This window comes from Ranitomeya variabilis, chromosome 3, assembly GCF_051348905.1.
Source record: "Ranitomeya variabilis isolate aRanVar5 chromosome 3, aRanVar5.hap1, whole genome shotgun sequence".
Classification (NCBI taxonomy): Eukaryota; Metazoa; Chordata; class Amphibia; order Anura; family Dendrobatidae; genus Ranitomeya; species Ranitomeya variabilis.
The window spans coordinates 335,989,024-336,015,699 of NC_135234.1; the positions used below are offsets into that span (position 1 = coordinate 335,989,024).

The window sequence follows — 26,676 nt, forward strand, 5'->3', positions numbered from 1 at the left end:
AAACAAAACAAAAAAACACTCCAAAACATCACTAGTATTTTGTTGCACCACCTCTGGCTTTTATAAGAGATTGCAGTCTCTGAGGCATGGACTTAATGAGTGTCAAATAGTACTCTTCATCAATCTGGCTCCAACTTTCTCTGATTACTGTTGCCAGATCAGCTTTGCAGGTTGGAGCCTTGTCATGGACCATTTTCTTCAACTTCCACCAAAGATTTTCAATTGGATTGAGATCCGGACTATTTGCAGGCCATGACATTGACCTTATGTGTCTTTTTTCAAGGAATGTTTTCACAGTTTTTGCTCTATGGCAGGATGCATTGTCTTCTTGAAAAATGATTTCATCATCCCCAAACATCCTTTTCAATTGGGATAAGAAAAGTGTCCAAAATATCAACATAAACTTGTGCATTTATTGAATATGTAATGACAGCCATCTCCCCAGTGCCCGTTACCTGACATGCAGCCCCATATCATCAATGACTGGAAATTTGCATGTTCTCTTCAAGCAGTCATCTTTATAAATCTCATTGGAACGGCACCAAACAAAAGTTCCAGCATCATCACCTTGCCCAATGCAGATTCGCGATTCATCACTGAATATGACTTTCATCCAGTCATCCACAGTCCACGATTGCTTTTCCTTAGCCCATTGTAACCTTGTTTTTTTCTGTTTAGGTGTTAATGATGGCTTTCGTTTAGCTTTTCTGTATGTAAATCCCATTTGCTTTAGGCGGTTTCTTACAGTTCGGTCACAGACGTTGACTCCAGTTTCCACCCATTCGTTCCTCATTGGTTTTGTTATGCATTTCCTGTTTTGGAGACATATTGCTTGAAGTTTCCGGTCTTGACGGTCTTCGTTGGTCTACCAGTATGTTTGCTTTTAACAACCTTCCCATGTTGTTTGTATTTGGTCCAGATTTTAGACACAGCTGATTGAACAACCAACATCTTTTGCAACATTGCCTGATGATTTACCCTCTTTTAAGAGTTTGATAATCCTCTCCTTTTTTGAATTGACATCTCTCATGTTGGAGCCATGATTCATGTCAGTCCACTTGGTGCAACAGCTCTCCAAGGTGTGATCACTCCTTTTTAGATGCAGACTAACGAGCAGATCTAATTTGATGCAGGTGTTATTTTTGGGTATGAAAATTTACAGGGTGATTCCATAATTGTTTCCTCAGAATTGAGTGATTCCATAATTTTTCCCCTATGCTTGGTTAAAAAAAGTAACCATTACTGACTACCACATTTTTTGTTCTTGATTTCTTTTAGTGTTTCTTAAAGCCAGAAAGTTGCCATTTGAAATTACTTTAGTTTTGTAGAAGAGAGAAAACACACTGGCGCTCACCTCAATGTGGGCACGTGCCCGATGCAAGGGAGAATAAGGGACGCAAAATATACCCCTAGCTGCTGGGATCACTAACAGGATCTGTGCCTATCCTGGAGATAAGTAATATAGTACCAAAAGAAAGTATGATACCGTGCTTAGGGGTTAAATACTAGGTGGTGCTGGAAGGTGTATACCAGCAACCGAGCACTGCAAGTAGATAATGATAATAGTAATGAGTTCCCCTTAATACAGTGACAAAAATGTACGCATAACACTGCACTGCAGGTCGGTGCTTACCCCGTTGGTGGTGCACGTGTAGTCTTGGTGTTACGATGCCTCCGGGAGGTGTGTCCGGTCGGCGTGGATATGCGGAGGGGGAAAGAAAAGATCCGGAGTCAGTGCTTGCTGCTGCGGAGTAAGCGGGAGAGAGAAGGCGGGGAGGCGTATGGCAGCTGCCGCGACACCTAGGGAGCCCCGGCCGAAGGCGTCCCTGGCTACCGCTGGGAGGAGATGGCTGCCGGCGCCTGCTCGCGCGTGCCTGAACTGTGACCTCACAAAAGGTACGGAGCGGCGTTGGAGCCAAGAGGAATGACCTAACCAATGCGTTTCGAAGGCAGACGGCCTTCTTCATTAGGCTTTAGTTTTGTGCCATGTCCGTGATCTGCCTTTTTCTAGAAAATTAAACAACTGAATGAACATCCTCCAAGGCCGGTGATTCCATAATTTTTGCTAGGGGTTGTATTTAAAAGGCTAAAAAAGCCTATGATTAATGGGCCATTCCTAATCTACAAATATCAGCCAAGTGTCGCATCATAACGGGGGTTATATGTAAATCTCTGAAATATGTGATTCGGATGGAACCCCCAGTGGAAGATTTCATATAATGACGCAGATTAAGACAGTGTGCGCCATAGGACCTGTGATCTGGCTGTGTCCGTCTTTTTAGGCGAGCACAAAAGTGCAGTTGGCCACAGTTTTGTGCACCTCTGAAAAGAAGGACACCGCAGAACAGAGGCCAGACGGAGTCCAGAGTCAGTATACTGAGTGTCTCCCTCGTGGGTTTCACCTGAATCATATCACTCAAACTTAGATGGAAATCCCAAAGTAAGTGCTCAGCGTAGAACGCTGGATAAATGTGATCCAAAATATTAGGAACATTTTACACAACAAAAAACTTCAACTCAGTCCACAAAAAAACAAGTCCCCACTCAGGTCTGTCATCTATTAACAGAAATATAGGAGGCTTCCAAATTACTGGTAGTACAAAGGCTCGGTAAAAGCAAAAAAAACCCAAAAAACTAAAAATGCAGCAAATTGTGAGCTCCCATTTCTAATAGCCCCTTCCTTCCGAGTACAACGGTGTGTCTAAACCACAGTTAGCGTTCACGTTTGGCATTTCTGTAATGATGAGAACCCGCTTAATTTACGGGTCCATATTTGCAGAAGCATGAACTGGGCACAACGTACTGGTCACTACAATGGTATGTTGCAATTTTCACTCAGTAACATCCACTGCTGCTTGTTCCTGGAAAACATCCATGGAGTTGAAATGATCACTACAGCTATAGATAAATTCTTAGAGAGGTGTAATTTCCAAAATGGGGTTACTTGAGGGGGGATTCTGCTCTTCTGGCACTTAGGGGCTCCGAATATGGAGTCCGCAAACTAGTCTACAATAATTTGTTTTCCAAGAGTCAAATAGCGCTACGTCCCTTCTAAGTCTGGCCGTGCGGCTGTACAGCCACATATGGTGTATTGTCAGGTTCAGAAGAAATTGTGTGACAAATTATGGCGCTATTTTTAACCATGTCCCTGTGTGAAAATGTAAAATTTGGGGCTAAAAACAAGACTTATGTGGTAAAAACAATTTTTATTTTTCACACAAGGGTCATTCCATGTCAAGTGAACCAATGATTTTTACCACTATATTTTTAATTCTTTTGAGATTTTGGTATTTGGTAATAGTTTGTCAGAGAATGCAAAATGTGAAGAAAAAAAAATTCTAGATATTTTTTTTTATTTTTTATTGATTTTCAAAGTTCGGAAAAAGTGCGAATTTCGGTGTTGCCTGCCCTTACATTTCTCCCCATAACTCAGGCTAGAAAAGAGATAGAGAAACAAAATAAACACCATTTTACTCAGAACTGTACATGCTTTCACCAGATATGTCACAAGAGTATCTTTGATAATAATTTACCTATGCGAACGCAAGCGCAAAACTTTAAAACCATTTCCGAAAAAAACGTTTAATTTAAATATTTCAAAAACTGCACATGTGCCTGTTATGCTCCTAGCCACTTCTGCACCAAAATACAAGCTGGGATCGTGATGGGATCATATTTTAAAAAATAAAACTATTACAGTGTCAGTTCAAAAATCTTGATTTCAGATCTGTTCAGCCTGTGGTCTAACAGTGTGGGGTCTAGATTTAGTGTTGGGGCGGAGAATGACCAGGGGTAGACGGTGACTGCAGAGCAGATGACAGGCCGGCAGCTCCAGCCTCCACAGACCGTATTCACACCAAATCTTATCACCCAGGCAACTCCTCAAATGGAGGGAGAAAAATACTCTTAACATCCAGTTCATGTATTGTACAAACCAGGACTACGAAGAGGAGGAGAGTTTGTTATAACATCGGTTACAGGAAGCAGAACCCATCACAGGGACTCAGCAATACCGGACTGTCATTCCATGTAGTGGAAATAAAGACAGTGACGTCCATGACGTGGTAGAAGGCGGCACAAGATCAGCAATGGATGGCACAACTGGCTATGTGACCTGTGAATATGATCGGTGCTGGCGGCTACTGGACTCTCCAAAGATTGTGAAAATGAAGACGTAGAAAGGACTTTTCTGCACCTTCTGGCCCAGCGCCGTCCTTTGTGTATCCAAGAAAATCAGACATTGTAAAAGTGAACAAAAATCAGATATAACTCAGGTGGAGCCGAGCACCATGACAGCCGCACATACTCTGACACAGAAGGAAACGGCCATTGCTAGTAAGCGCTTATGGACAAGATGACATTTCACACTAGAAGGGACACATTGGTGATAGAAGGCCAGTGTAACAACCTACTATTAATTGTTTGATTAGTTCATATTTTATAGTACGAGGATTTAACTACTGGACTATTCTTCTTAAACACTTCAGAAATGACATGTTTAGTGATATAGTAGAAAAAAAAATTGTTCCATGTATAAATGGGTGGTAAAAATATTGGTTCTTTTAATCTTGTTTTTAACATATAATCAGGATGAGACTGTATTTAGAAAACCACACTTGAGGATGTGATCACGTTTTTTCTTTTGGCTTGTTCAATGAATTCAGGTTGAAAATGCTGAGCCAGTTGTTATGATGATTAAGATGTATTTATTCTGGCACTATGGTATTTGTTTTTTGCGTTTCTTTATTGTTACATATAAATGCTGAATGCAATAAGTTGTAATTTCAAAAGAAAAAGGGAAGAAACTCACACAAACATAAAATCAGATGATTCAAGGCTTAAAAAAAAAATACAAATTTGATAGGTCCCAAGTTGAATCCCTGTACAAATATAAACAAGGACACACATAAAACACATGCATGTTTTCACAATTTTAAAACATACGTTTTTTTCAGAATTGCGCATCAAAATGTTTAATTTGATTTCACCAAAACAAAATATAAAGAAACATAGTCTTGTGACATATCAAATGAAAGCCGGTACCGTTCTGAGAAAAATGATGCCTCTCCCACCTCTATATCTTAATCATAGCCCGAGATATGATAAAAAATGTAAAGCCATACCAGGCCAAAATCAGCGCTTTTTTAAAACTTTAAAAATCTGTAAAAAATTAACTGATGAAGAAAAAAATTCTAAACTTTTAATTTGTAATTAACTAAAGTTGTACTTCATAAAAACAAAAAATAAAAAAAATCTAAAGACGTCAGGTAAAAAAAATATTCATATTTGGATCACTTGATATGGAATGACCCACAATGGTATAAACTTCTGTGACACAGCCATGGTGCCAATATGATCACTGCACTCCTAGATGAATTCATTAATAGGTGTAGTTTATAAAATGAGTCACCTATGAGAGGGGGGCCTAAAACATCCTTTTAGTGGTCTTTCTTCACACTCTTTCTTTCCATTTTCACGACGCAAGTTTATAAAATTCTGTGAAGGACCTGTGGGTGAAAGGTGTGCAACACACCTCTAGATAAGTTACTTGTGGGGTGTTTCCACTGTTTAGACACATCAAGGGCTCTGCAAACATAACATGGAATCCATCTATTCCAGCCAATTTTGTGCTCCAAAAGTCAAAATGGTGCTCCTTCCCTTCCAAACCCTGTGAGCAAACACTAGTTTTCCACCACATATTGGGGTATCAGCGTACTCGGGAGAAATTGCACCACAAATTGTTTGGGGCTGAAGCAACATTTTTTTGGTGGAAAAATTTTCGATTTTTCTTTACACACTGCTTTAATTTCTGTGAAGCACCTAAAGAGTTAATAAACTTCTTGAATCTGGTTTTGAGCACTTTGAGGGGTGGAGTTTTTAAAATTGTCACTTTTGGGTAGCTCCTGTCACATACGCCTCTCAAATTCACTTCAACTGGGATGTGGTCCCTAAATAAAAAAAAATGGTTTTGTAAATTTTGTTGGAAAAATTAGAAATTGTTGATCAACTTTTAAACCCTTCTAACTTCCAAAAAATTCAAAAATGATGCTGATGTAAAGTAGATATGTGGGAAGTGTTATTTATTAGCTATGTGTGGTATAACGCTGGTTTAAGGGCATAAAAAATTCAAAGTTTGAAAATTGAGCAAATGGGGACAATATACAGTAAATTATTTTTTTAAAACCTAATTTTTACCTAAAAACCTTACACAGGGATGGTTTGGCAGGGAATTTACTGATACATAAGTGAATATTGCTGGGTTACAGGGCATGGAGGACCTCACAGGTTCCCTTTAATTGGGTAGAGAAGGGCCAAATGAGCAACTGTAAGTACATAGTGCAATATAATATGATGACTGCAATATTAACAGGATAAACATTTTGATGGGAGTGCTTCTTTAAAGTACTTGGACACCTTTTTGTCATACCCCTCATGGCCCCCATAAAATAACGCTTATACTCGCCTCCCGTGCTGGCACTTGCTGTCCAGGGGCTCCCGTGCTGTTATTGTGACACTGGCTCCCAATCAGCGCCAGAGTCACTGTCCTCGTCTCCTGTCAAATTGAGCATGAAGAAGAAGTCCAAGATCAGCTGCAGCCAGGACTTCCTTTTCATGTTCGATTTGTCCGAATGCGGGGGACAATGACGTCAGTGCTGACTGGGCACTGGCGTCACAACAGCAGCACGGAAGCCCCGGGGGAGAGAGTGCCGACACCGCAGGAACAGGGTCAGAGTGAGGGCCAGCCATGTAACTGATGAACAGGCCAGGTCTGTCAAACTAATGAAAAGATTGGCAATTTATTTTAGCTGTATTTGAGCCCCTTTCCTGTAAGTCACAGGTGAGGAATATTTTTTCTGCCAAGACGCATTTGCATATTTATATGATTCTTCGGGGGCCGTACAAATTACGTGCTAACTCCGCCCACTAAGTACATCCTGACGATGGCACTGGTGTCAGGACCTAACTACTGAATGCCGAGGAGCGTGCAATGAAAGATTAACACCTCGTGCGCTCACAGAGCAAGAAGAGATTAATGGGCCGGCAAAATACAGCTGCTGGCTCAAGCCCTGTGGTCCCCAGGAATCTGCCCAGGGGTTAGCCCGATACAAGGTCATCGAGGGCCGTTATAATGGCAGAACTTTTGAAATGGCCGAATTAAAAAAAAAATAATGTGAAACAAGAACATGAATCTGAGAAAGCCGACAATACAAGGCTCTGAGTGTTGGTTGATGCCCCCAGTAGCCAGGCCAGCCATGGATTGTGTGCAGTTCTAGCCACTGCTCCACAGATACTTTAATTTAATTAGCCGCTCTAACATTTATTTATGCCTACACATCCGAGACGCAGTCACAATTAACAGGAGGAGGAATAGGGAGGAGGGGGAAATCTCTCAGTGTTTAAAGAGCGGTGCAGGAGATGTCTCGCTAAAGGATTGTGCGACTCTCAAGATGCCAGCTTTCTGCATGTGTGAGAAGCTCAGGCATAAATAAAAGGGTGTGAGGCAGTTTTAATTAAACCAATACATCTGTGCCAGTTACCATGTCAGACTTCCTCTTGACACGCTCCGGCACAAGGGATGAGCTGTGAGTTTTACCCATTCTAAACCAGGAAGAGTTGGAGCAATAGGTTGCTGACCCCTTAGGAAACGGTGTATCGAATGGATATAATTTGGGGGAGATTCCTTTGCAGTTTTTCAGCTTAGCTTTTTAAATCTTATTGTAATGCACGTACTACACATCAGGCCAATGCAGTCGTCAACCGTAGGGTACAAATTCTCCAAAACAGGGAGAAACAGGCCACGTTTAATAGACCTCTGGAAATCACCCCGAGATTGAGAATACAATATAAACAAGCCATGATTTGCTCTAAAACAATAAGCTGCATTTGGGATTTAGCAGAGCGTGAGATTCCTCAGACTCCTCAGCTCCAGGGGTGCCGTGGTGACAAGACACACTAAGACATACCGTACGGTGAGACGGCACAGGGGTGGTGATTGACAGCGGTGAGACATCTGGCGGAAGGCAAAATAACAGTAACAAAGGCGGGGAAAGAGAACAGGAAGAAACCAGCACAGCAGGAAGCGAGCGCAGGGCGAGTGACACAAGGGCGGGCGCAGTCACAATAACGATATTCAACCCAGGTCAAAAGTTGGCACATCCCGCCTCATTGCTAATACAATGTAAAATGCATCGTGTTTCAGGGTGCTTTCTGCATATGCAGATAGCGTAGAGGCAACACAAAAAATACATGGCATCTCATTATTAGAAAAATGAACAAGTTCCATAAATCATGCTAAATTCAATGAACAGAAACATTATTAAATGGTAAGTGCAGAAGATGGAGAAATAAAAGATCAGCCCCAGACAGCTATCCTGATGGATATATATTATACATACAACCTGACCTAAAGACCCCCCAGCCACATTAGACTGACATCAGCCAAACCCACTGATACCGAGGGGTTCAGACAACAGTTTAATGTGTATAGGGGTCCCGGAGAACAGATTGTTGCAGGAGAGGTCTATTGGTCATGTCCGATTTCAGACTGCCAACGCTCTCCCAAAGATAAGCCACCACTAGAAATGTCTGCAAATAGTTTTCATACAGTGAACACAGGAGAGCTCGAAATAAAGTGTGGTCCAGTGTATGGGAGAGGCATCTAAGATGGCTCCTTGCCGACAGCCATCTAATGTGTATGGCGTCTTAAGAGGCAATTGAATAATATAGTTCTTTAGACCTCCATACATATTAAACCGCGGATACACGTGTTCCTCAGAAAGGGGGCACAGCTAGAACATCTGTGTAAAGTGTCGCTTTGATTTTGTTGTAAAAATAAAGAGGAAAAATTGCAGAGAAGTCACAGAAGTAGCAATCGCAGATCACTTGCATTGAAGTCTACGGCAACACAGTTGCATATGACGAGAACAGCGACAGAAAACCAAAACTCATTTGGAAACTATATAGAAAGTCATTAAATGTAATGTTGCAAAGCGACATGTAGTGGTAAAGCTCTAGCCATGGATTAAAGTCAGCAGGACCAGGCAACAATCTGACGTGTACAGGAGGACCTCCTGGATCTTCCATGTTAGATGATGCCGGGGAGAGACGATACAGGCAGGTGGAATGCCCGATCCTCTTGTTTTTCAGGGTAGATGAAGGAGTCACTGCCACAGACATTCCTTTATCTCCCCCATTACTAGCTTGGCCAAGCCGATCACTTACTTTAGAGATAGCAGAAGATAGGCTAGCGTCGACAGCCTGCCCATAATTTCCGTAATGCTATGGGTCAATGGTGCAGAACAGCGTCTGTCACTGACAATCTCTAGGAAGTGGCATGCAGCAGGCACCAAAGGTGACAGCACTAAGACACAACGTGCCCACTGCAGTACCCAGCATTAAATTACACTTTGTAGAAGAGCACCTTGACAAACTTGTTCATTCCCACAAAAAAGAATGGTTTCCACTCCATTGCCTATTGTAATTATGCAGATAAGTGCGGCCAATAATTAAACCATCACTCGCATTGTACACTGCTTATTTTAGGAGCTCTGAAATTTAGATAAGTACACCTGAAAGTCTGAGCTCCGGTGTATTCTGCTGATCTGATGATTCCTCTGCGCTCAGCGGGTCCTCGCTGCTTAGCGCGTCTTTGCCGAGGAGTGAGATAGCAACGCTGTCTCAGATCCCCCAGAGAGACGTACGGGCTGGGGAATTTACACCTGCGATCCTGCAACTGTGTCAGCATTGGCTAGAGAAACATTTGTGGTAGGAGCTAGAACCAAGCTCAATGAGAACGAGCCAACACAGTGTATTGTGTGGGCAATACCGCCATTCTACTCCTGTACGCAAGATGATGGCCAGGAACAACTGTGATCTATCTAAAACTCTGTTTCATACACAGTCAAACCAAAAGCCTGCAAGAGCTAGGTGTGCATGCCTCTTGGTCATCTTTGGCCTATGGGTGCAGTGGAAGTCTAAATCTATGGCAGCCATGAGCTGGGCGAAGTTTCCTGCTATGGTTTTGCCCTGTTTACCAAGTGTCCCAAAATATTAAGAAACAGGCAAAGTCATTTTTGAGCAGATACCACTTGCACCAAATGTTGAGACGCCAGAAGATAAACAGATACACATATTTTAGCCAGACTTATACAAAGACACGATCATTTCAGAGGCCCAGTTACACTATCCCGTGACACCGATTACACTATAAGCTTATCTGCCAATGATGTGGTTACATACTTGTGTAGCGAGGAGAGTTCTCTGTGCTGTACGCAGCTACATTGTGCTGTGTCAGTGAGTGGATAGACTTAACAAGCAGGATCCATGAACAATAGTTTACACACCCCACTCCCTCCCAGGCATCACCATCTGCAGTGGCAAAAACCTGCATCTCCGGCACGCAAACACATCTGCCTCTGCCAGTGTCCCCCTACTGAGTTGCCCATCTGGAGCAGGTGGGGTGAGAGTGGGCATCGTGGAGAGCGGAGGGCAAAGCAGAGCTTCTAAGGGGGCAGGGGGAGGGTGGCCCTGACTATGAATAAAGGCGAGGAGATGGAACGTGGCACCATGTCACATCCTGCTAAATGTGTTTGCCAAAACGCGTGTTCAATTACCCTCGTTAGCAATATTAACTTTCGGTGTGTGTAGCAAATGGATTTCAGCACTTGGGAGACAGGATATTTAAAAATCACAGCTTTACCTGCACCATCTGTTTCATGAGGTCACGAGAGCATCACAATAACATGTCACTGTAGCAAGAGAACACTGGGGAGAGGGCATACGAGAGGCACGCTGTGCTTATACAGCAGCCTGCCTATGGAGGGGAGACGGAAAATACAGGAAAGTACAATGTACCCCAGCGACTACTCACTACGTGAACCATATACACTCACAAAACATTCATTAGGCGCCAGTCATGCCAGAACCTATGAAATAAGTTTGTTATATGGGCGTACTTATAAGGTTTTGTGGCAGCTCAAAGGTTTTTCAAAAAGCCTTTAACACATTTACCAATTTTAGAATGTACCGAGACACTCAGACATGTCACACTACCTTTAATAACTCACCCTACTTCTCAGATAGTCAGCTAGGTTTCTACGAGTGAAGTTTGCAGCTGCTGAGGGAGACAATTCATAGCCTAAAAACAGAAAGAAAACATGTTTTATGTGTCTAGTAATGACCCCACTCTGCAGAGTCCCATCTTCAATAGTCTGCTTTCTCCGTCAGTCCCATTACCAATGAATGGAGTGGAAGTGGAGCAAGCGCACCTATACAACACAGGCCTCTGTAGCACTCCACTGCATTCATCGTCTACACGATTACCGGACGTGGCGCTCTCTCCACCAGCCCTGTAGACAATGAATGGAGTAGTGGTGCCGTGATCAATTGACACAGCTCTAAAGATCGATGGGGAAATCCTAGCAAAGGTATTAACTATTCTGTGGATAGGTAATAAATGTTTGTTTTTTCTAACAAGTTATAAAGTTAAGTCAGTTTCTTGCAGGGAATAATTTGCAAAATGTTGCAGCTTTTTTTCCCATTCTCTCCACTTTTCAAAAAGGGTGGACGAGACTTAGTAGAAGGAACTTGGGCCACCGGTCATCTGATGGATTTTTTTCTGGAGCACAGAGACAAAGATACAACAAATGCATTCATTCTCCTAGGCTTCTTAAGCTTTCCCATTTTCCTCCACCTGTACTCTGGTGTATTCTAAGTAATTCCCTCCAATGATTGCAGGCTCAGCTAGCCGTGTTTAATAGAAGGCTTTTCCTAAATGTGAATCCACCACAGTAGATTTAGAGAATAATTCCTGTATATGACAATGGTCTAGTGTCATCTACGTAATCTGCTCAAACCTGTTAACTAACGTCGCCTATGGCTGCCATGATTGCTACTATAAGCCATGCTAGCCTCGGGCCAGCTACCTTTACTTTACATGCCGGGCAGTAGGGACTACTCATACAACGAGGCTCTGTACGATGTGTCACATCACTGACCAAAATTCATTATTCTCCATCACAACTCCTAATATTTGCGGTTCACCAACTTACCGTTCCTCATTTTGTATAGCTGGACATTCTTCTGAATGTATTCTGCAAACTGCACGGTGTCGCCAGCCTCTCCCACACACAGGAGGAGGATCTTCTCACTCATCTTGAACATTTTGTCTGCATCTGTTGAAGGAAACATACTAAAGTTACTTATACAGTCCCACAGTACAGATATAGTGCGATGCATCCATGGCAGAATCACTGGTATATAGCGAGCTGCATGTATGCCTGGCGTCTTGTATGCCACTGGGTAGTCTCAACATACAGGTAGGAGAAGCATACAATAAAAAGGACTATGTAAATAGGAGGGGAAGTTTGGGGATTTTTCAAATGACGGATGTGAAGGCAAGGCAGGAAGCCAGGAACAGTTCTAGATTCTTTCACTTTCATTTCGAAGCCACTCACACTAACACCATGATGTGACAGATTTGGACAGCGAGTCACTGCTCCAGCCACAACCCAAGCTGTCTGCCTCTGAACTACGCTCCCCACCTGGTAGTCAGGTGCCACCGCCGACACCATTACAGCCTGTGTACATGAGATTATTCACGCGTTTGTAGCACATGTGCAATGTATGTGCCAGGAAAGCAGTCAGTGCATACACTACATCTATCCACAGGCCCTGCTGACCAAGATACAGTTTTTTTGTATAAAAAAAAAAATATAAAGCAACCCCCAAAAAGCAATGTATGATGCAGTCTAGACAGTGGGATTTTCAATGCCATATACATGTGAAAAAGCAGAAAGGTGGAGGCAAAAACCTGCATTTATTTGTATGTGTTTTTTAATAGTCCTACATGAAAACACCCTCAAGCTGGCAATACATGCTAGATCTATATCAGCCGAGCCCGATGATTACGGGAGGGTGAGCTGATCATTTGGGGGAACCAAACTGCTGTCGGGAGATTATAGCCAGGCAGTTAGATTTACACACGAGTCTGGCACATATTTACACAGAGACGACTGACAGCGGATTCCTCCATTCTTGCTGCTGAGAACAGCTGCATGCCCCGGGGAGCTGAGCGTGCATGTGTATGGCGGTGGGGGGAGATAACCAATCTGAACGCGCACTATCTAATGTGTTAGGCCAGCTTAGGGCTCTACAAGCTAGGACAAAAATGGCGCTAATGGATGTGTACATAATCCACATCACCTAAATATGGATACAACAACAGTTTCCAAGACCTTAAAGAAGTATCTACTATAACATAAAGGATGTGAGATTTGGTGTTAAAAAAAGGATTACTGAATGCTGGAGTTGGTGCATATCCATTCACAGGAGCTGGTCCTATGGCCCGGTCAGTAATGTGTGACCGTCAGACGGGAGCCCTGAGAACTGCGAGCATCCATGGCTCTACTATTCACTACCAGCCCAGAAAAATGGCACACGTGCATCACGCCACAATGATGATGTCGCTGGCATGCCATCAGGTAGGAGGGGGTCTCACAATCCCGTCCTGTGACCACGGATTACTGGAGGGGGCAGATTGAGTCACAAGATCTGGTCACGTTGCATCGACTCTACTGAAATCTTTCAGAGTTGCCTAATTATTAATTCCTTTCCCATTAAAGGGGAAAAAATGCCCAAGGTGAGCCGGGCATAAAGGCCGGCCAACAGCTGATGTCCGTGGAAAGCAGGATAGATGGGCAGCCACCAGAGGGGTCTAACAGCGGCTCACTCCCCTCTCCCCATGCATTGGGGTGAAGTGAACACGGAGGACACGTCTCTTGGGGTGGATCGGTGTGCGGCCCCGTCTGTCTGGGGTGGTCCACACTGATGAACCATTATACCGCACCACCTAAATAAGCCCCCCGACACATGGGCAGCCACATGGCATGAGAGGCAGACCCTCTGTGATGGAAGTGCCAACCCCAGCAGCTCTGATACCATGGAGCCACAGTACCAGCAGAGTGCACGGGGGTCCTGGAGAGCTCTCCCCTTGTGGGCTGCACTCTGGGCTCCTTCCCATGTCACCAGGGTCAGACACACTGCCGGGACCCACTGTCTGGTCGGGGACGTCATTCCTGCCGTAGCCCCGGTACACCAGGCTCCCCGCCACTCACCGTGCTTCATCTGGATGATGCTGTTGGCGCACACAGTATCTGCCGCCACCAGCACATAGTCGCAGCCCCGGATGCCGATCAGGTACTCCATGCTTGCGCTACCTTCCTTTCTTTCCCCGGTAGTCCCCCTGCTAAGCCCGGCCTCCAGACGTTACACAGCAAATAATTGCAAGGCCGAGGCCGCGGCTCAATCACGTACGTCATCACTGTCCGCCGCTCCATCCACAGCAATGCATGCCGGGATGTGTAGTCCTGTGCAGTGAGACCGGAAGTAGCTATGTGTGGCCCTGCTGGTGGATAGCACTACATTTGTCATCATTATCAGCGGCGACTGGCTTCAAATTGTGGCTACCACAGCGAAAGCTTTACATGGCTCCACACAACCAGTCTTACCCACCCTGCTTCCAAAGACCCCTACTCATTTTTTAACTTCGGTTTATTTTCTTAGAGCAGTAACTAATTTTCATCACCCCCACAAGTCAGCTGGAAACAGGTGGGGCCCAACACCCCACAAATCAGCTGAAAACAGGTGGGGCCCAACACCCCCACAAATCAGCTGAAAACAGGTGGGGCCCAACACCCCCACAAATCAACTGAAACAGGTGGGGCCCAACACCCCACAAATCAGCTGAAAACAGGTGGGGCCCAACACCCCCACAAATCAGCTGAAAACAGGTGGGGCCCAACACCCCCACAAATCAACTGAAAACAGGTGGGGCCCAACACCCCCACAAATCAACTGAAAACAGGTGGGGCCCAACACCCCCACAAATCAACTGAAAACAGGTGGGGCCCAAAACCCCCACAAACAGTATGTCCAAGACTAACCTTATTTATTATTATATTTCACCTGCATTGCAGTCACCGGTACGCCGGTGACTGCCATGCACACCTATGGACTTCATACGTCTCCATGCACAACCTTTGGAGAACACACAGCGACCCCTACCTGTGACATCGGTCACTGCTTCACCATTGCAATCACAGCTACACCTGCGACTGCAATATTCCATCCTGGCCTCACTACATCTGTGCATTCTGGGGAGCCCAAACAGCACCCCTAGCTGTAACAGGGGTCACTGCCTCACAATAGAGAGAGAGAGAAAAAAACAACCAGCACTCCTAATGTGAACACGTGCAAGCTGCAAACTGCATCATATAGATAAAAAAGAACACAGCAGCACATGTACATGAATCTAGGCCATGTGAAAACACAGACAAATATTCAATATGAATTATACTTGTTAAAATATTTTTTTTCAGACATTTTTTCAAAAAAAAATTTTTTTTCATAAAACTTACAGTAATAGATGAAATGAAGATTCTTAGCGCATAAAGTGGCCAATTCATGTGTGCCCATCAACCACAGCAAAGGTGATCTCCCTCTGATTGGTCCTACTCTACCATACATGCCACTTTTGGGCCACCAGCCTACAACTATGGACAAAACATGTCACTCTGGGCTAAACCTACAATTTATGGGCAGGTAGAGTTGATTACCGCCACCTGCAAGGTCAATGGGAGGAGTGCAAGATCAGTCTGGATGCAGCCACATCCAATAACTAGAGAGAGAGAGAGAAAAAAATCCAACCAGCACTCCTAATGTGAACACGTGCAAGCTGCAAACTGCATCATATAGATAAAAAAAGAACACAGCAGCACATGTATATGAATCTAGGTTACATGTTTTGTCCATAGTTGTAGGCTGGTGGCCCAAAAGTGGCATGTATGGTAGAGTAGGACCAATCAGAGGGAGATCACCTTTGCTGTGGTTGATGGGCACACATGAATTGGCCACTTTATGCGCTAAGAATCTTCATTTCATCTATTACTGTAAGTTTTATGAAAAAAAAAATTTTTTTTCAAAAATTTGTGAAAAAAATATTTTTGAGAAGTATAATTCATATTGAATATTTGTGTTTTTACATGGCCTAGATTCATATACATGTGCTGCTGTGTTCTTTTATATATATATATATATATATATATATATATATATATATATATATATATATATTTTTATATATATATATATGTGTATATATATATATATATACATATATATATATATATATATATATATATATATATATATATATATACATATATATTGCATAGATAGAAGAAAAGCCAGCAATTCATCTGCCGTATACTGTAAAATTACTCCAGGAGCTGACAAGATAGAAGAGATGGATTACATACTGTAAATACACATAGAATAGGTAGATATATCGATGTCAGTGAAATATAAAATTAGTAAAGTTTGTGCAGCTTACTGTACATGTATTTAATAAAAGATTATTTTTCTGAAAAGAATGGCGTGGGGTCCCATGCAATTTTCTTATCCAGCAGAGGGAAAGCTGATGGTTGGGGGCAGATGTTTATAGCCTGGGAAGGGGTAATAACCATGGATCATCCCAGGCTATTAATATCAGCTCACAACTGTATACTTAGCATTTACTAGCTATAATAATGAAGGACCCTAAAAAAATGGCATAGGGTCCCCTTATAACACAGGTCTGCGACTAAAAAGCTGTTTGATTATTTTCATCTAATTTCCATGTATTTTGGTGTGCTGAAAACGAAAAAAATATTGAAAAAAATCCTGGACGTCAGGATTTGCCACAAAATGCAAAAATCTCTTCAAATTTAGTATATTTTTCTCAATTTTTTTTATTTTTTTTATCATAGGGTTTTGAAAGTTAAAATTACTATTAATTAATTCACATCAATGCATTGAAGATATACAATGCCAAAAAATATAACTTTCAAAGAAAATAACTTTCAGAGTGAGCTAATGAAACCAGCATCAACATGTTGCAAGCTGAACGAGCAGGCTCTGACATGCTCGGGCTTGATTCAATTGTTTTATCTTGGTTCTCGCCTGTTCACCCTTTTTCATCTCAGTTCGTGTTAGCTCGTCATATTCAACCGTGTTTCCCAAAATTAGCATTATGGCTCAGCGGAAGTCTATTAATTCGCCTGACAGTTTGTGTTACATTTGTGGTGAATATACAGTGTTGAAGCAACAGCTGAATATTACAAACTTTGTGAAAAAAGTATTCTTCGCTTATTTGGGACTAAAGCTTGGAGATCAAGATAAAGCTTGGGAGCCTCATAAAGTGTGCAAACGGTGTGTTGAGGACCTCTGAAATTGGTTCAAGGGTAAGAAAAAAGCTTTCCGTTATGGGATTCCTATGGTATGGCGAGAGCAAAAGAACCATAGTGACAATTGTTACTTTTGTTCATGCGATGTGAAAGGGTATAATTCAAAATGGAAGCATTCCATTTCATACCCCAATATTCACTCAGCAATTCGTCCCATCCCCCATGGCACAGATATACCAGTACCCAAGGCCCCTGCTACCTTGGAAGAGATAACTAGCTCCGATGAAGGTGGCGTCATACCTGAACCAGATGATGAATCAAGTTCTGACTTTGAAGATGATACAAGACCAAAATTGTTTTCCCAAGAGGAGATGAATGATTTGGTAAGAGACATGAATTTTCCCAAAGATGCCGCTGAGTTACTCGGATCAAAGCTCAGAAGCAAGAATTTATTGTTGCCAGGAGTGTCTTTTTCATGGTTCAGACATCGTGAAAACAAGTTCGTTCCTTACTTTGCCCAGGAAGATAAGTTGGTTTATTGCATCGATGTCGAAGGTTTGATGGGTCAATTCAAAATCCAATATGATTCAGCGCAATGGCGTCTTTTTATATATTCTTCAAAAAGAAGTCTCAAAGCAGTTTTACTCCACAGCGGCAGTTTTTATGCTTCCATCCCTGTAGGTCATTCTGTACACCTCAAGGAAACTTACGAGAACTTGGAATTGGTTCTTCGTAAACTTAAATATGAAGACCATGGTTGGCAAGTGTGCGGGGATTTGAAAGTCTTGTGCAAGCTGCTCGGGCAACAAGCTGGGTATACCAAATACCCTTGTTTTCTGTGTCTATGGGACAGTCTAGACCGACAAAATCACGGGATCAAGAAGAATTGGCAGCCAAGGATGCTCACAGGTGGGGAAAAAAATGTCCTCCGAGAAACTTTGGTTCCTCCCCATAAAGTTCTACCACCTCTCCACATAAAATTGGGATTGATGAAGCAATTCGTAAAATCACTTCCAAAAGATGGAGAATGCTTCAAATACTTGGTCACCAAGTTTCCAGGCCTATCGGAGGCCAAATTGAAGGAAGGTGTGTTCGTCGGACCAGACATTAGAAAGCTTATAGCTGATCAAGAGCTTATCAATACCATGACGCATCCTCAAAAAGAAGGGTGGTTTGCATTTAAAGAGGTCGTAGAGAAATTTTTAGGCATTAACTAAGACCCTGACTACAAAAAAATCGTCGGACGAATGCTGAAAGCATTTCAAGGTTTAGGTTGCCTGATGAGTTTGAAAGTGCATTTCCTCCATTCCCACCTTGACAACTTTCCTGAAAATTTGGGACCTGTGAGTGAAGAGCAAGGTGAACGATTCCACCAGGACATTAAAGAGATGGAAAGAAGATACCAGGGAAGATGGAGCATTACAATGATGGCAGACTACTGTTGGACGCTTCAGACAGACATTCCAGATGCTACTCACAAGCGTAAATGTACCAAGAGAAGCCTCACAGGGAAGAAGAATCAATTTTAGTGAGTGTTAGTGAGCTCATTGCAGTTAAAAAATGATTTTCATGAAACATTTGTAATAAAAAAATAATGAGTCTATTTTCATTTATTTTGAGGCATTTAACATAGTTACTTAAATTGTCAGAAAACGTGATGTCCTATGACAAAACGGAGGTCATTTTCGGATTCAGCGCACTTAAAAACATAAAGATTACGTAGAATAACCAAAACAGCTCTTGAAAAAATTTTTTTTTGCAGACCTGTGTAATTAATAACCAGCGTTACAAACCTGCCTGATGCTGGCACGTAGCTGAACGTTGTGGGGAAAATATTAACTTTATTCTGCTCGGCAGAATTCGGTTTCAGTCATGGGAGCAGTGGTGGCGCTGGTTGAGTAACCACTTTTAGTATACAGACAGAGCGGCGGCTGTAACCGCACCCCTGGCCCTGACTGACAGCTGACCTCAATGCAGAGCCAGTGTTAGTTCATGCCAGGGGTGCGGTTACAGACGCTGCTCTGTACACTCAGAGCATGACTGTGTAAGGAAGAGAGTCGGCCTCGAGGTGCCTTCTCTGGGACTAGTCCGGAACTACCGGTGCTGTCACCCGAGTTGCAGGGGGGAGAGTTTAATTCTCCGGACAGACCTTTGAACTTGCAACCAGGGTGCATGGAGAGCATAAAAGGGTGACAGTGTGAGGGAGCAGAGTCAGTAGTGGTGGGAAGTTAGTGCGCAGGGGCTGGGTGTAAGTTCTTCTGCGATGCACAGTCAGGAAAACGTAGGCCCAAGCCAGAGTGGCCTATGTAAGCTTACAGGAGACTTCAGGCGGAGACGCTTCCAGAGATCGCTGACAGTGCTGACTCCCATGACACCACTGAGCGTGAGTGATTCCTCCTTACGACCAGACCGCAGAGGGCACTTTTCCAGATGGAACGACCAGGTCGCAGTCAGAGTGAGGCTGCCTGACTTACCCGCTCCCGCATATTCCCGTGCTGTGTCGACGCTTAAAAGAAAGGACTGTTTCCCTTCTAACGGATCTCCTTCTGGACCCAGTACCTGTGACAGACATCCCAGGACCACCGACGGCATCGTAATCCGAGACCCCTTCTGTACTAGGACGACACCGGATACTCCAAGCGTCCAGGCCGGGACGCCAGCGCCATCATCTCAGAGACTGCTCCTCATCAACGCTGGATCGATAAGTTCCTTTGAACTCTCCCCTAACTACACACCTGTTGCCCCTAAGTTTATCATATTCAGTTTCATTATCCTATCTACCATATACCCTCTCCCTGCGTGGAGTAGCGCTGTTATATTAAATCCCTCCGTTAACCCTTGCTCTGCCTCCAACCGTTACTGCATCCTGTTCTTTGATGGTGACAGGTTCCGTTTAAAGATTAAACAATAATAACATGGCCTCATTCTTCACCTGACCTAAACCCTATTGAGAACTTGTGGGCCCTTCTCAAATTGAGATTTATAGTGAAGGTTTACAGCACTTCTTCTGCCATATCCTCATGTAGGAAGTGACGAATAGCACATTAAAATATGAAAAGTTACTGCTGGTTCTATTTGCCAGTTTTTACCCAAAAGTAACAACATTTTAGGGTGTTTACTCTTCCTGCGTCTTATATTTTGAGAACTACAGCACCTTGTTTCATCAGCATGGTAGCATTGTAAGAACTTGTAGTTACTTTTCTATTTTGTCATCAATGAACTGCTACTTGATTACCATGAAGATGGGATATTGATCACTTAACCCCTTTCTGACCTCGTATGGGATAGTACGTCCGACGTCAGATCCCTTGCTTTGATGCGGGCTCCGGCGGTGAGCCCGCATCAAAGCCGGGACATGTCAGCTGTTTTGTTCAGAATCGCTCAATCTATCAATAAAAAAAGGATTAACCTGATCGCTAAATGGGGTAGCGAGAAAAAAATTTGAAATGCCAGAATTACTTTTTTTGGTCGCCGCAACATTGCATTAAAATGCAATAACGGGTGATCAAAAGAACGTATCTGCACAAAAGTGGTATCAATAAAAATGTCAGCTCTGCACGCAAAAAAATAAGCCCTCACCTGACCCAAGATAACGAAAAATAGAGATGCTACAAGTATCGGAAAATTACACAATTTTCTTTTTTTTTAGCATAGTTTGGAATTTTTTTTTACAACTTAGATAAAAAAGAACCTAGACATGTTTGGTATCTATGAACTCGTAATGACCTGGAGAATCATAATGGCAGGTCAGTTTTAGCATTTAGTGAACCTAGCAAAAAAGCCAAACAAAACTTGGAAATTTTTTCCCGTTTTCTAGTATACGACCAATGGTGTCGTTTAAAAGTACAACTCGTCCCGCAAAAAATAAGGCCATATTGATGTAAAAATAAAAAAGTTATGGCTCTGGGAAGGAGTGTTGTGCTTTACATTAGTAAGAACTCTGTTAGATCTGTGAATGATCACTTCCCCGTAAGGCCTCTTTCACACGTCATTGTCTCCGGTACGTGTAGTGACAGTTTTCTCACGTACCGGAGACACTGACACACGTAGACACATTAGAATCTATGTGTTTCTGCACATGTGCATGTTTTCACACGGACCGTGTGTCCGTGTGCAAAACACGTAGACATGTCCGTATTTTACCGGCAGCATAGACCACAATACGGACAGCACACGTGCATATGGATGAGCATCCGTGTGCTGTCCGTGTGCGTTTTTGCAAACATTGTATCATTATTATAGACGGGTGTCCTGATTTTCATGTGAAATTAAAAAATCAACTCAGTCTGGCCTTTTCTTTGCTGAGGTGAAGTAGTTGTGTGTGCAGGCACATTTATGTATTGTTTCTCCTGTATTTTGATATAATGGCACCTCGTGTTGATACTGAGCGCCTAATGGCTCTTGTGGAACAACACCCAGAACTTTGGGACACTCGTGTGGAGGAATACCACGACCGGCTGAATATAGAGCATGGATGGCGTGCAGTAGCAGAAGCATTGTTTGCACATAGTGGTTGGTCAACATATTCCCCATCCAAGCAAGTGAAGTATGGTGAGTGGACCCATGGATGTTCCTATGTCATAACAAACTATATTTACTTAATTCATATTTCAAATAGTGCTTACAGTGCTGATGTGTTAGTGATTCTGTTTGTAGGCCATCAAAATGGCATGTAATGTGGTAATCCTTATCACTATTATAGTCACTAGACTTCTGAATGTGCTTGTTGAATGACAAACATAAACTTCATGATGTACCTTGGAATACTGTTTGTCAAATCCAACCAAAAACATGGTTAAATTGATGTTTTATAATGTTAGCAAACATTACTGTTGTGCCTCGTCTGAACAACCATGCTTCTGCAAGGCCCAAAGTAGACTGTCCCCTGTTCAGTGTTTGTCAGAGGTTTAAACGCCACTTTTTTCCTCTTCAATTGTTTTTTTCAGTATTAGTTGTTTATTTTACAAAACCCCTGCAAATCTCCTAAGCTAGGTTCACATTGCGTTATTGGGTGATCGCTAACGGACAGCGTTGCACGGCGAAAATGTCGCAATTAACGCCGTGCAACGGGTCTGTTAGCGCACCCATTGACAGCAATGTTGTTTCTGCCTGAAGCATATCGCTAGCGCGTGCCTTTTTCGGCTTGCGCTAGCGATGTGCCGTTCTTTTGTGGCGCACCTCGGACGCTGCTTGCAGCGTCCACGGCACGCCCGAGGTCCGTTCCCCGCTCTCGCAGATCGGGGATCTGCGAGAGCGGGGACATTAATGCGACCCCTAAACGCGACCCCTACAAATACATTGCGTTAGCGCAATCCGCTAGCGCTAGCACTAAACGGATTGCCCTAACGCAATGTGAACCTAGCCTTACACCAATACTGCCCTTACAGGTGTCTGGCAGGCATTGTAAAGGATGTGTATACTTACTACTCTACACACATAAATCTTGAACATAGTTTTTGTAGAAAAGAACCCTAGCGATGTGTACATTATGGTGCTGGCTACAGTTGTTAAATGTATGCATGCTAGGAGGTAAGAAGTGGCAAGAATTACATGTATAGTAAGGCCATAGCTGCTGTTTACTTTTGTGAACATATTGAGCAACTGACCATTAAAGGCATATGTTTTTTTTTTAAATTATGTTTGCGGATATTACATAGGCATAATATTTTTTTATCTGTTTTATTTTTTTACTTTGTCAACAGTGGCTTTGATGAAACGACGCTGGCGCTCAGCAAGGGACCAGTACCGGCGGGAATATAATCCCCTTCCCTCCACATCTGTGGCATCTAGAAAGCGCAAATATGTTTATTTCCGGCAATTAGAATTCCTGCGTCCAGTCATGGAACTCAACCAGTAAGTGTACTGCTTCAACTAGCTCAATTTTAAATGTTTCCCAAACACCAATATTGTTTGAGGCTAACTATGTATGTGGCACTGTAAATACTCAAGTAAGCCACTTTTTACATGCACATGTAAAATGGCTTGCAACACGCCTAATTTTTTTTAATTAAACAAAAAGGTTCCAGATGAATAGTCAAGAAAAAAAAAAGGTTTCCAAAATGGTTGCATAAAGATACCAAGGTTGTCAAAATTGTCATTTTAAATATAAGGGTGTGACCTTAAATCCCCTATTGGTAGGTTAGGAAATGTTTTCAAGGCTATTATTCGAATTTTTTAGAAAAACATGTTTACGTTACAATTTTAACGACAATGTCCATTTCTTTAATCCTAGGACTGTGGACAACTTGGACGATTCTGATGAGTCACCAACAGCGGCTGCCTCAGCACCTTGTACGTCAGCATCAGAGACGGATCACACAGCTGAGGCCAGACAAACAACACAGCCACAACAGCCATCTGCTGCTGGCGAAACAAGCACTGAGGGTATGATTGGAAGCAGCCAAATTCCAACAGAACAATCATCACAGGCCTCAAGCGCACCAGCACCCCAGGCATCACAAGCAGCATCAACCATTCCACCACGGTACATACCACCTAGCGTGAGAGGAAGACGGAGCAGGCCACATGAGGAGATCAGGATGTTACCAAAAGCAATTGATGCAAGAGTCCTGCATATACTGTACTGAACTCAATGACACTAGAATCAGATGTGGATCGTTTTTGCCGCTCACTGTCTCCCTGTCTGGCAAAAGTACCCACACATCGTCAAGAACGTGTCCGGGCAGCTATGTGAAATCTGTAGTAACCCGCTCTATACAAATCCACAGTTCTCGCCCGATTTGGTTGAAATTTGGCACACCCCCTCTCCACCCACAGGAGCAGAATACTGTGCATGTTAAATCTCGCTAGTGTCCCCCGTCATTAGATTGGGGCCCCCGAAGTTGGGCCCTATACATGTAATGGAGAAATGTGAAGGTGAAAGTAAAAGTGCTGAGGGGAAAACAACAGTTGTGACTGACAGGGACGGATTATAGCGATGGCGCCAAAGAGTCGCTACTAAAGGGGCAGCACCACCACACACAACACACAAACATTTCACAAACGCAAACATCACACAGACAGCACACATACACCAACCCACAAGCACAACACCACACAAATGTCACAACACACCACACAAACACCAGACCACTCTAGACACACACAACACAAACACCACCCCACAAATACCACAACACCACCTCATAAATACCACATGCACACCACACACACGCACGCAAGGACCACACACGCATGCAAACACACTCAGATGGATGCACCCTATGCACACGGACGAACATTACTGAGCAGCAATATTGGTCAGGCGAAAAATGCCTGATAGTAAGATTGTCATTATTGCTTATTATACAGGGAGCTTTCATCACTGAAGCTGCTGAGGTGAAGTGAAAGCTAAGCTCTGATTGGTTGCTATGGGCAGCTAGACAAGTCTGCCTGTGAGGCGGTTTTCATTACTGAGATGTGAGCTCCTTCAGGTCATAGTGGCTGCTCTGTATTTACTATGCAAATTGCCTCTTCAGAGAAAAAGAGGACTTAAACTCTATAGAGCCACCTGTTGCAAGTAGCGATCCTACAAGTCACAATCAACCCTTTAACGAGTCATGCAATATGACTTAGAATAGAAGCTAAATCAGTATCTCAATTCGCAGACACGGTGTTTCGGGCTGTTGGCCCTCGTCACTACGAAGCATGAGAACTAATTTGGCTAGATGAGAGGCTCTGGACTGGGGTCTAAGGGGCAACGTTTCTCCTTATGGAGAGTGACATACCAGCTCTGGCTTGTCAAGGTAAGGAGGCTTATTCGCCGTGCAATGCTCCTCTGGGAAATATAATATGCTAATTGCCTCTTCAGAGAAAAAGAGGACTTAAACTCTATAGCGCCACCTGTTGGAAGTAGTGATCCTACAAGTCACAATCAACCCTTTATCTGTATTTACTATTCACCCTTTTACATCTCTTATCAGTCTCAGGTGAATACTAAAGGGTCATAATACTAAGGACTGTTTTTAAAATGCGGCCAAAAAAACGACCATCTATTGGGCAACTTCATCTAAAAGCTAAGAAAGGAAAATTGTGTCAAAGAGCTGAGACAAGTGACCAACGTGACTCGCAGCTTGAAAAGAAACGGATGAGATAGGCTAAATGTAAGGCAGCTGACACATCAGAGCAACGGGAATGTCGTCTTCACAAGAATCAGATACGGCAGGCTGAAGCAAGGAATATGGAAACATCTGAACAAAGGGATGAACATTGTGAAAATGACCGCATACGACATATGCAACGTTTGCAAAGATGTAGGCAGGCTGATTTAAGTTTGGAAGCACTTCACTACAACCCAATTGAAGACTATAGGTCGCATCAGAAAGTCATCATTGGCAAAATGGACATAATATGCAAACATTGTCAAGCAAAGAAGTTTAACTTGAAATCGCCTGTAGAGATGAGAGGTGTTCGAGTTGAACTGTTCGCCAATTTCAAATTCGAGCTGTTTTGGGCAGTGTTCGAGTCGTTCAACGAACCCGAACAATTTGCTTAAAATTTGGCTGCTCGAGTTTCTGTTCGATAACTGTTCATTCACCAAAAGCCCAGCTTGATTTGCACATTAAAACTGTTTATCATTGTTAATGGACTGTTTCAGTGTATAGTGGGCCGGGGGGGGTAGATCTGTGCTGAAATAACTCCAATCTCCATTTTTTTTTTCTTTCCCGCATTTACAGAGGGGCGGTGCAGTCTCTCAGCCTATCAGCAGTGCACACACACAGCAATGTGCATGTGATGCACACAAGCAAGGGCATGTGTCATTGGCTGTGTATGTCACATGTCCTTGCCCTATAAGAACCAGCTATTTGCCCCGTCGCCACCATTTCCTCACTGCTGCAGCTTAGTGTTAGACGGCACCGCTGCTGCTGTGGGCGCTATACAGACTAAGAGTGTTTTTTTGGAGCGAATTGTCAGAGAGATAGGTTTAGGGAGTCAGGAGGAGTCGGGACTAGTTGTAATATCAGCCCTTTTCAGGGTAGGTTACAGCAGTTCATAGCACTGTTTGCCAGGCAGGTCTGAGCCAGTGCTGTGCAAGTGTTTGTCACAGCATTTGGTGTAATCTAGCTCAGCCAATCCTTTTGGGCTAGTAGCATTGTCTGATAGTCATCTGAGAAGCCCGCCTGTGAAGCTAGCTACACTGCCTGTGTATCTCAATTTTTACTGCATCTAACCCAGTAAATCGTTTTGGGGTTTTGGGCTTAGTAGCAGTGTCTGCACGTCAGCAGAGTAGCCCGCCTGTGAAACTAACTACACCGCCTGTGTATCTCAATTTTTACTGTATCTAATCCAGTTAATAGTTTAGGGCCTAGGAGCAGTGTCTGCACGTCAGCAGAGTAGCCCGCCTGTGAAACAAACTATACCGCCTGTGTATCTCAATTTTTACTGCATCTAATCCAGTTAATACAGTAGTTTTGGGCCTAGGAGCAGTGTCTGCACGTCAGCAGAGTAGCCAGCC

The 26,676-nt window shown here is 43.3% G+C and overlaps 1 protein-coding gene across 1 annotated transcript in view; it reads right to left on the reverse strand.

Annotated features, from left to right (window-relative positions):
- The window catches only part of PSMB2 (proteasome 20S subunit beta 2), a 44,917-nt gene extending 30,603 nt beyond the window's left edge, over positions 1 to 14,314 (reverse strand). The window contains exons 1-3 of the mRNA XM_077295809.1: positions 14,115 to 14,314; positions 12,051 to 12,173; positions 11,067 to 11,137 (exon numbers count right to left, since the gene is read on the reverse strand). Of these exons, the coding sequence (XP_077151924.1) occupies positions 11,067 to 11,137; positions 12,051 to 12,173; positions 14,115 to 14,205 (285 nt within the window). The 5' untranslated portion in view covers positions 14,206 to 14,314. The remainder of the gene's footprint in view (positions 1 to 11,066; positions 11,138 to 12,050; positions 12,174 to 14,114) is intronic.
- Between the last annotated feature and the right edge of the window lie 12,362 nt (positions 14,315 to 26,676).